The 12,705-nt window shown below is 48.1% G+C and overlaps 2 protein-coding genes across 2 annotated transcripts; one reads left to right on the top strand and one right to left on the bottom strand.

Moving 5' to 3' along the window:
• Positions 1–374: 374 nt before the first annotated feature.
• Positions 375–8,710, bottom strand: CCK (cholecystokinin). The gene is made up of 5 exons (XM_012511272.2): positions 8,197–8,710; positions 7,783–7,951; positions 7,210–7,420; positions 5,933–6,148; positions 375–788 (listed from the first exon to the last, which is right to left on the bottom strand). Exons 4-5 carry the CDS (start codon positions 6,144–6,146, stop codon positions 655–657), a joined length of 348 nt encoding a protein of 115 aa, XP_012366726.1. The 5' UTR covers positions 6,147–6,148; positions 7,210–7,420; positions 7,783–7,951; positions 8,197–8,710; the 3' UTR covers positions 375–654.
• LOC100602793 lies at positions 7,417–8,896 on the top strand. Its single transcript, XM_030812053.1, has one exon. The coding sequence runs from the start codon at positions 7,959–7,961 to the stop codon at positions 8,376–8,378; it is 420 nt and encodes a 139-aa protein (XP_030667913.1). The 5' UTR covers positions 7,417–7,958; the 3' UTR covers positions 8,379–8,896.
• The last annotated feature ends 3,809 nt before the right edge of the window (positions 8,897–12,705 follow it).

The raw sequence follows: 12,705 nt of genomic DNA, 5'->3' as shown, positions 1-12,705 counted from the left end.
GTAAAGAAAGGATGATAACTTCTGTGCCACAGAGCCATGGAGTGATCAAATGTATGCACAACCATGGCCAGTTACTGCCTGTAACTTGTTTAAACGCCAAGAGAACCCCAAGGAAACCCTGGTGGGAGTAGGATTGGCAAATAAGCTCAGGGATCAGGGTGGCCAGGGCTGGGCTCTGGAGTTGCCCACAGATGGCCCTTTCACCGTCCACCTGGCCTGTAGCAAAGTTAGCTCCAGGCCTGAGCTGCATTTCCCAAGCCCTTTCTGGGGACATCTACCACAAGGATTTGTCCTGGTGTAGCATCTATCAGGCTTCCCTCCTTGCACGTTCTGAGGACCAAATGGAGCCCTTTGCCCTCAGTAGACTCAGGGAATGACAGGGCAGAATGAAATCACTTTAATAGCATAACAACATTTTCAGACCAGGAGTCACAGATGAAGAAAACATTTTGTCTTCCATTTGCACAATTCTGGTGAGGTGTGTGGTTGCACTGGACAATCTTACAGACACATTTTTCACATTGAGAACTTAATAAATAGATACATACAATGTCAAACTCCACAGACAATGAGTTATGAGTGTGATTGTTTTCTTATTCTGCCTCCTCTGGGTTGGGAGGTTGCTTCCTGTTGGGCTGGTGGAGGCTGGGTCCTCTAGGAGGGGTACTCATACTCCTCGGCACTGCGACGGCCAAAATCCATCCAGCCCATGTAGTCCCGGTCACTTATCCTGTGGCTGGGGTCCAGGTTCTGCAGGTTCTTAACGATGGACATTCGTCCAGAAGGAGCTACAAGGAGCAGGGAGGAAGGAAACAGGGACATTACGTCTAAAAGCATCCCTAGTTCAATTTGTGAAGGAGAGCAATGGAAAAAGCCAGACACAACATAATAGACACCACCTTAAAGGTATCAAAGAGCTATCAAAATAGTGGAATTGATGGGCCAAAATCTAAGAGAGGAGAAGGACCGATGTCTGTGTAACTGGAGAGATGACAATATTTACAAGTTAGGGGTGTGCTTTGCGTTCTGCAAGTATTTAGGTGGATTCATTTTCTCCAGTCTTGCAGTCTGGGGACTTGCCTAGATTTTTCTTAGTCTCCCTACCTTTTGCTTTCTTTTGGTAGGTGGGTGTTTTCCTTTTGTAGATGGCATCAGCAGAAACCAACCAAAGATTTTTCCAGTACTTATTTGTTCCTAAATTCATCCCTTAATATCCATCAACATTCCTGAGCTCCTGGAGAGCTCTTGTTATTAAGGTAGCACAATTATAATATCTTGAGGTTGGAATGGTTAAAAAAATAAAATTGTTTGTGGGAGTGTAAATTAGTTGAACCATTGTGGAAGACAGTGTGGCAATCCCTCAAAGATCTAGAACCAGAAATACCATTTGACCCAGCAATCCCATTACTGGGTATATACCCAAAGGATTATAAACCATTCTGCTATAAAGACACATGCACACGTATGTTTACTGCAGCACTATTCACAACAGCAAAGACTTGGAACCAATCCAAATGCCCATCAATGATAGACTGGATAAAGAAAATGTGGCACATTTACACCACGGAGTACTATGCAGCCATAAAAAGGATGCGTTCATGTCCTTTGCAGGGACATGGATGAAGCTGGAAACCGTCATTCTCAGCAAACTAACACAGGAACAGAAAACCAAACACCGCATGTTCTCACTCATAAGTGGAAGCTGAACAATGAGAATACATGGACACAGGAAGGGGAACATCACACACTAGGGCCTATCAGGGGGTGGGGGTTAGGGGAGGGATAGCATTAGGAGAAATACCTAATGTAGATGACGGGTTGACGGGTGCAGCAAACCACCATGGCCTGTGTATACCTATGTAACAAACGTGCATGTTCTGCACATGTATCCCAGAACTTAAAGTATAATAAAAAATAGATAAAGCCCCCTTGCTATATACTCTTTTAAAAATATGAATTTGAAAGTTATATTCAGAAAGCTTTTGTCATTTATCAGTAAGTGTTTTGAATTGATGATCATTTTATTTTTAATGATAAATCAATATCAATTAAAAATGATATTCAGGAAAAGACTGTCGGATTAAAATCTTGGCACCTCAGTAATACTCAAAGAAGGGGGGGAGAGAGGTGATAACAAAGGTGATTTAAATCAGTCATTTTGACCAAAATGCAATAACTGAACCTGAAATTGTCCCATTGGGATGGAAGTTAAGTCTTCAGGAACAGTGTGATCCTTTTGTAGAGCTCACACTGAGTGAGCAGGGACATGAAGAGGCAGTTTATTTGGAGACATGAGACATAGTCCTAGCTCAAAGTTCATAGACAGAAGCCTCCTGGGGTACAAAATCAGTCGAACACCTTCCCCTGTGCAAGCTCAGTCTTAAGAAAGGCCCTTCAGGGACTTCAATGGACAAAGCCCAGGCCAATTCAAGGGTGGAGGAGTGGAGGACCACTCAATGACTCCCACTGTGTTGGGGGCCACTGTGTCCCCACCTCCTGTCATGCTGGTCTATATCCCTTCTGCATGAGGCTGCCCTTGCCAGCTCCTGCCCATAGGCTGAGTAGAGTCAGACTATGGCTCATGTGTTGATAAATGAAAATGCAAAGGCAGTTACCCTGGGTAATGAAATTAAGCAAGTTTAATTAAAAACAGAAACAACACAGAACAACGTCCCCACCCTTTCTCTCCCCAACCCCAACCCTTCCCAGTTTTGGAACCAACAGTCAATTCAGCACATTTCAGGCGTTTTTGCAGATATCCTCAGCCTACGTAGAAGAAAAATAGCCCCTGCTATTTAATTGTTCATCATTCAGGTGAAATATCACCCTTGAATTCAGGAAAACCTATAGACCCAGTTACCTGTACACAGTCACATGGAAAAATGACCCATCCTCCTGCCTGCTGTGATGATGAGTGCCCACTCTAAGGCCTGGGCACAACCCAAATTTCCATCTAATGGAAGCAAAGTGACAGCTTCAATACGAGCAAGCAGCCTTAGTTAATGGTGGGGGCACCATGTTCAGTCATGGAAGCTGCATTTATCACACACCCTGACTTCCCCGTTCCATGTACAGTTCTGTCCTCATGTCATGTATATTTACCAGGGTCCTCACTCGCTTTCCCAGTGCTGACATAGAGTAGGGGCTTACATCTGATGTATGGAATTGATCAAAGCCTGATTCCTATGGGCCACAAGAGATGGACGGGTCTCCCTCTGGATCACACAAAGAATTGGAAGGAGCTTATTGGAAAGCTAGCCTCAGGATGTCTGCATGTCGCTCAGCTAGTGAGCTGCTGAATCACCTTATTCTCGGAGAAAGACTTTGGTGCTGAGAAAACAGTGACTTTCTCAGCTCTTGCTACAACTGAAGGGTTTAGCTCTTTTAAACTTTAAAATGTGGAATAGGCAGTACAGCTAGGAAGCTGAATGGCTTCCAGGCCCTCCCGGGGGGAGCAGGACTAGATAGAGTCTCAGCCCTGCTGTTGCGTAGATATGGAACCGCATGTAGGTTACTCAGGCTTCTAGAGCCCCAGCTTCCACACTGGCAAAATGGGTATAATAATACTCACTGTGCAGGGCTGTTGTACTGAGAGAGACAATATAGATGTAGCATTGAAGCTTTGCTGGGCATGGGGGAGGTGTACACCAAATTCCTCTAGATATCTTTACCCACTGCCCTCCAATAGAATTGTCTCTTCTTGGGCCATTGAAAGTGCTGCAGATATTTCCTAATGATAAACTCTTAAGCACTGCTCAAAGAATGCATTGTCTTGTTTAGGACTTTTAAGCATAATATATACTATAGTGGAGCAAAAATCTGATATGATCTCAAAATATGTAAAATATTCAAAGAAACTGTGCAGTATCTATATGTGTAAGTATTTAGTCCTAGTTCATGTTTGTCACATAGAAGAGTTTGCTTGTTTTTTAGCTAGCGTTGATCCTAGGTGTTGGCATCTGAATTTCCAAGTGATTGCTATTCCCTCCTGGGTTTGTTTGGCACAATTGGCTGAAGGCAAAGGGAGAGGGGGGCTGAGAAGAGGGACTAGAAAGAACTTTCCAGCTAAGGTTTATGCTATAAGAGCCATTGTCTAGTATTGGTTCTAGGAAATAATTTGGTAATGAGCTTTTTTTTTCTTTCTTTTTTTTTTCCTAGAGCAATTTTGGAACCAAGAGTCAATTCGGCACATTTCAGGCCTTTTTGCAGATATCCTCAGCCTATGTAGAAGAAAAACAAGGGTCTTTCCTAAATTGGAGGAGGGGAGTTCCAGGTCCACAGTTAAATGAAAAGCCTAGGATATTTCAGACTGGTCTGGCTGAAATTCAGCCTGTATCTGGGGACAAATACTAAATTATTTTCAGGCAGAGAATCAGCAGGAACTCAAAAGCTTTCAGACTTTCTCTCTCCATCTGGTAAGTATTTCTATCTTTTTCAATTTAATTAGCAGGAAAGCAAAACAGAAGGTGATGGGTGGGGCAATTTCCCAAAGACAGGAAGAAATACAACAAATCACTGATTTGTTCTTTCCTTCTGAAGCCTCTGGGTCAGACTTCCAGTCTTCCCTTCATGTGAACCCACAGAAGAGCTCTGCAGAGCCAAAGCTCTTCATCTTATCCCTCTCTGGTCAAGCTAGGGGCTAAGGTTCAAATCTAGGCCCTGGAACACCAGTCGGGTAAGAGAGCTTCATGGAAAAGGCAACACACCTCCCACATCCCTTCCAGCAGTGTTTGCTAAATTCTTTTTTTTTTTTTTTTGAGACGGTTTCACTCTTGTTGCTCAGGCCAGAGTGCGATGGCGCAATCTTGGCTCACTGCAACCTCCACCTCCCGAGTTCAAGCTACTCTCCTGCTTCAGCCTCCCGTGTAGCTGGGATAAAAGCATGTGCCAACATGCCCAGCTAATTTTGTATTTTTAGTAGAGATGGGGTTTCACCATGTTGGTCAGGCTGGTCTCGAACTCCTGACCTCATGTGATCCATCTGCCTCAGCCTCCCAAAGTGCTGGGATTACAGGTGTGAGTCACTGCTCCTGGCCTGCTGAATTCTTTTAATGTCCAGCTGTGTTTGTACTGTTTAGCACACTGCTCCACAGGCAGTGTTCATCATTAGTGTCACTGGGGATAAAGTTGGCAGAAAAAAGCTGCCCCAATCCAAAGCATGATTCCTATGGGTCACAAGAGATCAATGGGCCTCCCTCTGAATCACACAAAGAATTGGAAGGAGCTTAGGGAAAGCTAGCCTCAGGTCAGAACTGCCTGCATGCCACTCGGCTAGTGAGCTGTTGAATCACCTTATTCCTGGAGGAAGACTTTCATGCTGAGAAAACTGAGTTGCTCAGCTCTTGCTACGACTGTGACCATCTCTGCAACAGTGAAGTAAAAACAAATACCTCTCTTGTTGGGTAATCATTTGTAAGTCATTGCAAGGAGAACACAAAACTGCTGCTGATTCTTTGCTTCTATTACATACTTTGGTGGAAATGGACACATTGTCACTGCTTTTTTAAACCGTTGTAGCCAGATCTCAGGCATTCTCAGCATTGACCCCTTCCTGCTAGAGGATTTCCAAGGGTTGGTATCTGGGTGGCTCCAGGTCTTTTGCGTTTTCAGTAGAGAGTGTTCAGTGTATGTAGGAACCCTTTCCTGGGGTTCAATAATTATCTTCTAATGGCTTGGTGAAATGGTGTTGAACTTAATCAGCAACACTGCTAAAAATTAGTTCAAAGAAAGCTTTTCAAGAAGGTTCCCCTTGCTTATAAATTAAGTTCTCCATACCCCTTCTCAGATTGCTACAAAGGACGGCCAGAAACCATGTTGCTTGTTTCCTACCGAGAGAGGTCATCTCCATCAGGCCAGCGCTAGAGAAGAGGGTCAGCATCGGGGAGCCTGGGAACAAGGGCAGAAGTGAGGGATGGGGAGGCAGCATTCTTACCTTTCCGGGCCTGCTGGATGTATCTCGCCAGCAGCGCGCCCAGGTGCGCTCGGGACTCGCCGTCCGTTCTCTGCGCTACCCTCAGCTGCCTACGGGGCGCCTCCTCTGCCCGCTGCAGCCCGGAGCTCGCGGGATCTGCGGGAGGCACCGGCTGCGTCAGGGCGCCAGCCGCCAGTACCGCCATCAGCACGCACAGGCACACGCCGCTGTTCATGGCTGTAGGGAGCAAAGGAGGAGGGCGCATTAACTGAAAGGCTGGGCAACAGAGCTCCTGCGGCGGGCCGGGCACCCAGAAGCGGGCTTAGGACAAACACAGGTGCTCCCGACCCACCAGGCCGCCGCAAGCACGAGGGCTCGCCAAGCGCTGACCCCAGCCGAGTGCCATGGTGCGCGCCCCCGGGCGCACCTGGCTGATCTTTGGGAACTCCTCACCCAGTGCCAAGGGGCAGAGACCCTGTTTTCTGCCGTGTTGAGCAGAAGGAATGTTTTCTGCCTTCTGAAAGTTTGAGGAAGTGTTTGCAGAGTGCCTCTCTTCTAACCGAAAGAAGAAAACTAAAACCCCACGAGATTAAAAATAGTGTGAAAAAAATATCCTAAAGGGAAGACTCCGCGGGAGAAATGAGAACCCTGGGGAAAGCACCTTTCCAGATAGCTAACAAGCTTTCAGTATGGAAATACAGTAAATGATGAAAAAGAGAAGCACAGTTTAAAATGTAGGAGCAATCAAGCCGTATTTATAAAGTTTTCTCAAAGTGTACGTGGGAAATGGCAATAAGCCACTACGCAAAACATAGGCAGGTTTTAAAATCAGAAATATGTGCCCAGCGCTCAGGCTTCGAAAGCCCCTTGCATTTTAGATCGCTAGTGGATAAAACACCCTCAAGTTTCTATCCGTAAAGCCTCGAAATTTTCGGCAGTATTTAGAAAATGAATTTAAATCTTAAAAGCCTCTAGTATTTTATTAGAAAAGATTGCAAAGTCCCCCGCACCGCTGTGTAACAGCTAGCAAATCTCAATCTGCATGTGAATCTTAGCAAATGGGTAGTTCATCCCTTAATGATGCGGGCGTATGAAAGGCTCTAAAGCAGCTCTACCCACCCGGACCTCACTTTTAGACCCAGAGCCGTTATTTCTGACTTAAAGAAATGTCTTTCGAGCTCTCGGAGGGAAGACACAGAAAGTAGAAAAACATAATGGAAATGGGCACAAAGCTGAAGACAGCATCCTTCAAAGACACACGACACCTGGATCCCCCGCTGACGAACCGAGGGACCTACCTTTTGGATTAGGACGCAGCTGGCTTGGCGTTTCCAACCAGAGCAGCCCGGCAGCTGAGCCAAGTTCAGGAAGGACCAGCGGGCGGCTGTCTCTTAAATAGCCCCGCCCGGCGGCGTCGGCCAGTCATGTATTTACCCAACGCTGACGCAGACTGGCAGCAACACGTGCTCAGAGGGCGGCCACTGGGGCGACAACCGGTTGAAGTGGCTCCTGGGAGAGAGGGGGAGGTGGTCCAGTGGGGTGGAGTTAATCCCTCCCAGGCGCGGTGCCCGGTGTCCGCGCCCCTCTGGGTCCGAGAAGCTTCCGCCCAACCCTTTCCAGCTGCCGCTCCCCTGCTCATTCCAGAGCAGTACTCTCCAAGGTGGGAAACCTAGGAGTTTGGAGTCTCCTCCGGGATGGAGAAGCTGCCGCTAGCTTAGTTCGCTTTGGGGACAGGAGGAGCCAGAAAGGAAACTGGGGGCGGGGTGGGGGGTGGACACTGGGCAGGACTGAGCGTCAGCAAGGCGTGATTCTGAGAGGGAGGGGGCGTCGGCACCCCTACCCTGGAGCGTCCGAGGCGCTGGTCTTCATACCTGTGTGGGCTCTTTCGAAGGAGAGAGGAGGAGTCGGGGTCTTCACTTTCTTCTCAGCCGCATTAAAAGCCCTCGCAGTTCTCCAGGTTTCCGAGGGCCAGTGTTCTGGGTCAGTGAAAGAGCTCCGGCCACGGCTGGCTGTTGGTGTCCTGGGCCTCTCTTTACGCAGCTGTAAAATGGGGATGACACCATCTGGCTTTGCTCAGAGGAATCCGGTTTGGGAAAGGGATGTGTTTTCTTCCCGGGCCAAGTTACCACCACTTGCGGCGCCCAGTGTTTCCCGTTGTCGACAAGCGGCGCCAGCGAGGGTCCTAGGGAACTTGCCCACCGCACCCCGCAAGCTCGGGTACACCACGGCATCCGCCCCTCCCACCTTTCCTGAGGGCCCACACACTCACACCCCCAGGACAGTACCTTCCAGAACTCAGCTGCGCAGCCTGGAGATGAGGACCTCACCTCTAGTCAGTCACCCGTCCGGTGGAGGGAAGGGAGGCACCAAGTCTACCGTGCGCCTTTCCCTGCACGCGGTTACTCTCCCGGCTCCGGAGCGGGCCGACCCGGAGCCCCTCAGTGAGCGGTGGTCGTCTACACCCTGAAGCCCTTTGAGTTCGAGTCGGCTTGCTGGTGCTTGAGTTCGCCGCGTCCCTGCAAAGGCACTGCCAACCCCATTTCACAGACCACAGACCGAGGCGCGAGGAAGAGCAGCGCCTTGCCAAGGCTCACAACACGCCCCTCGCCCTCTCCGTGCACCGAGGCCGCCCAACCTGGGACCTGGAGATCACCAGGCATCCTTGGACCTTGAGACCTCAACTCCTCTCCCTTTCTTTCCCCCATCCGTCTTAGATGCAAGGAGAAATATTTAGAAGCGCTTATTTTAAAATCGGAATCCGTATTCCGCTCTGGAATTCCCTCTGGAATGGAGGGACTGTGGCGACGCCAGTGTGGGGGTGGAGTGGGCGAGGCGGGGGGGGGGATGGGGGGGCGGCCCAGAGACGCCCGCGGTTGCTGCTCCACTTTCTAATCCTGAGAGGCAGCTGCGTTCTGCAACCTATGGGCAACATGTTTGAAAGAGCTGATTAAATGCTTTCCAGTGGTTTCCCCACGAGCCTGCTAAGGCTTGTGTAGTTCAGTTGAGAAAACTAGTCTTATTTGTGATTGTGGCAAGACATATCTGGAAACATAAACTTGTTATGGAAATACCCCCAGAGCTTCTAATTCAGTAGGTCTGAGGAAGGGCCCAAGAATCCGAATTCCTTCCTTCCTTCCTTCCTTCCTTCCTTCCTTCCTTCCTTCCTTCCTTCCTTCCTTCTTTCCTTCCCTCCTTCCTTCCTTCCCTCCTTCCCTCCTTCCCTCCTTCCCTCCTTCCCTCCTTCCCTCCTTCCTTCCTTCCCTCCTTCCCTCCTTCCCTCCTCCCTCCCTCCCTCTCCCTCTTTCCCTTTCTTTCTTTCTTCTTTCTTTCTTTCTTTCTTTCTTTCTTCTTTCTTTCTTTCTTTCTTCTTTCTTTCCTTCTTTCTTTCATTTCCCTCCTTCCTTCCTTCCCTCCTTCCTTCCTTCCTTCCTTCCTCTCCTTTCCTTCTTTGAGACGGAGTCTCACTGTGTTGCCCAGCCTGGAGTACAGTGGCATGATCTCAGCTCACTGCAACCTCTGCCTCCCGGGTTCAAATGATTCTCCTGCCTCAGCCTCCCCAGTGGCTGGGATTACAGGCATGTGCTGCCATGCCTGGCTAATTTTTATATTTTTAGTAGAGACAAGGTTTCACCATGTTGGCTAGGTTGGTCTCGAACTTCTGACCTCAGGTGATCCACCCACCTTGGCCTCCCAAAATGCTGGGATTACAGGCGTGAGCCACCTTGCCCCACCAAGAATCCACATTTCTAACAAGTTCCTGGGTCATACTGAAAATGCTAGTCCACAAAGCACAGTTTGAGACCATTTCTATAGAAGTTCCCTACCTTATACCAGTTACTCAACTCCTGGCCTCGGTCCATTTAATTCATGCTTATTCAACACTTACTTTGTGCCAGGCCCCAGGGATTCAGTATGAACAAGAGCTGACAATACAATAGGGGAGTGGAAGCAAACAAGTGGACAAACACCTCTCAACGATTCTGATATTTGGGGACTGTGGAGTGGAGATGGTAGGAGGTGATCTTGGAGAAATGTTTTGGTGAGGGGAGCTAGGTGGTGATATGGAAGATGCCCAAAAGGCAGAGGGACTGGAAGGGGAGGGCTGGATAGGAGGCCCTCAGGGATGGGCAAGCAGGAACAATCAAGGTAGATTTATTTTAGGATAATAAGCCATTATGAAACCCATTAATTATTCAGAAACATAATAAACATTATGCAAGTCATAAGTGTTCATCAGAGAACGTTCAGAAAACAAAAGTAGAGAAAAGAAGAAAGATTCCAGCCTCCCAGGGAACAACCTGTTGCTGCTCAGGAAACTGGTAGAGGGAACCGGACTTGGTGACTGAGGCTGACCTTGAGTTTCCAGGCTGGGAGACAAGGGTGGGTGGTAGAGTATTACCCAAGACAGGGATTTCAGAAGGAAAAGTAGGCTTGGAGTGTGGCCGTAGTGGTGGTGGTGGTGGTGGGTGGGTAATGAGTTCAGTATGGGATTGGTTGATCGTTTGTGCATTGACAGTCCAGGAGGAGTTTGGGAGCCTTTGTCCTGAGCAGAGAGACACTGGAGGGGTGGACCCAGAGTCTGGCATGTGGGTGGTGGCTGCCAGCCTAGGAGTTATAGGGAGAGTTGAGGAAGGCAACTAGCAATGGGTGGCAGGGAGCCTCTAGACAGACCCCTGAGGAGTGACAGTGTGAAGGAGTGGGTGGAGGAAAAGGAGCTGGTACAGAACCAGACAAGTGGGCCAAGGAGGCCAGCGTGGAAATGCCAGTGCAGAGCCAGAGGTGACAGGGACCATCAGAAGCTGAAGAAGGGCTTGTGCGTGGGCCTTTCTCATTTACGATAAAGAGAGCTGCTTGCCTCTTTATTGTAAAATAAAGCAGTTGTAGCCGCTTGTCTCTCAGGAGTGGAAATTCTGAGCAGGAATCTGTGATAGAAGAGCTGCTAGGAAAATAAAAAGACATAAGGGATCTGAACTCCTTGGCCATAGTCATGATTTTTCCTTCTTACAGGGTCAACGGGTACTAATTATTCTGACTATCGTTCCTACGCAAGTCAGGCCTGGAGCCGACACTATTCCTGTAATCCAGATGCATATCCACATTAAAGATAATCCATTTGTTCACTTAAAAAAATGGGCTTGATGTCTCCTGAGGCAGATGCCTTTGGTGCTCCTCACCACAGTTCCACGTTCTCCCTCTAGCTTCAGCTGCAGCCTAGCAAGGCTGGGCAGTTTTCAGCAGACAGCATTCCCACTTCAAGGTTTCAAAGCACCCCTCTCGGCTTATCTCCTTCAAAGTTCAGCCCCTGCAGAGGTTCAGCCTGTAAGTATGGGTGTTATCTCCCCGGAAGACAATCTTCAGCCAGTGGGGAATGGGAACCCCAGTCTCTCTGTATGAACCCTTCTGGAAGCTTCTAAAAACTTCTCAGCGGTCCTTTGCCTGTAGCAGTGAACTTGATAACAGCTCTCTCTCTCTTTTTTTTTTTCCTCTCTCTCTCTCCCTCTCTCTCCTTAGACGGGGTCTTACTCTGTCACCCAGGCTGGAGTGCAGTGGCGCAAACCCAGCCTCCTGGTTTATACAATCTTCCCACCTCAGCCTCCTGAGTAGCTGGGAACACAGGTGCACACCACTATACTCTGCTAATACTTTAATTTTTTGTAGAGACAGGGTCTCACCATGTTGCCCAGGCTGGTCTCAAATTGCTAGGCTCAAGTAATCCTCCTCCTCAGTCTCCCAAAGTGTTGGGATTACAAGTGTGAGCCACCAAGCCCAGCTGATAACATCTCTTTAGTTGGTTTTTCCTCCTTCTTCATCTTACTCTTATTTCTTCCTCCTATCCCAAATAAATGACATGTACTCAAGTCTGTCTAATTTTAGTATAACCCTACCAAAGACACCAACTGTCTTTCGGGCACTGTTGGGATTCAATGGTGAGCAAGACAGACAAAATCCCTGTGCTTGTGATGCTTCCATTCTAGTGGAGGAGACAAACAATTTAAAAAATACACAGCAGGCATGGAAGGTGCACACACGTTTTCAAGAAAAGTAGAGTAGGGGAAGGCTCTGTGGAGGACTGGGCACCTGCATGAATGTATGCAAACCACTGCTGGAGGACGCCCTGTTAGGCTCTCTGCTGTATAGACCTTGCTATGTATGTACATTATGGAGAAATAGTTTTGCTTTTCAGTCCAAATAGAGAAAAAGGAAGTTGTATGAGGGTTCGCACTGTTTGGAGATTGTTTTGTATTTCATCAAATGTGAGACGGTAACTAACTTTTCTGCCAAGCTGATTCTCTTGTCTCAGAAAAGGAATGGAAAAGGCAGTGCCCTCTGTGTCCTTCCCACCACCACCCACTCTCCCCCATCATGGAGTGAGACGCACCAGCTGGTCCCTGCCTTTATCCGGAGAACTGAGAGTGGAGGGCGCCATATCTAGATGCTGCATTGGAAAGGAAATAGTGGAGAGAGGAAACCTGTGACTGTTCACTGGTTTGGAGTCTAGAAATTCCCATCTGATTGTGGTGAAATGAATTTAAGTGAGATCTTGCTCAGAGTTGGGGAGGTATCCCTGAAGATTAGTCCCTGAAACAGATATATTTTCAATACAGGATTTTTTAGTCATGAGACCTAGCTCAAAGACATACGTCCATTTTGTATCTGTAGAAAACTTAGTGGAATTTCCAGGGACATGCTAGAGCCTCCTGATTTATTATTCATAGAATTTAAGCTTGTTACAAGCAAGCCCCACTTACCAGAGGTCAGGAGGCTATTTGCTGTGATCAGAAATGTGATGGTTA

Source organism: Nomascus leucogenys, chromosome 4, assembly GCF_006542625.1.
Source record: "Nomascus leucogenys isolate Asia chromosome 4, Asia_NLE_v1, whole genome shotgun sequence".
NCBI classification, from domain to species: domain Eukaryota; kingdom Metazoa; phylum Chordata; class Mammalia; order Primates; family Hylobatidae; genus Nomascus; species Nomascus leucogenys.
This window is presented reverse-complemented; position numbering and strand designations above follow the sequence as displayed.

Bases quoted from the DNA above. Each gene is read 5' to 3' on its own strand.
- CCK (XM_012511272.2), bottom strand. From the start codon at position 6,146: ATGAACAGCGGCGTGTGCCTGTGCGTGCTGATGGCGGTACTGGCGGCT. The intron at 789-5,932 runs GTAAGAATGCTG...TGCTCCTTGTAG, and splicing joins CATCCAGCAGGCCCGGAAAG to CTCCTTCTGGACGAATGTCC.
- LOC100602793 (XM_030812053.1), top strand. From the start codon at position 7,959: ATGGGGATGACACCATCTGGCTTTGCTCAGAGGAATCCGGTTTGGGAA.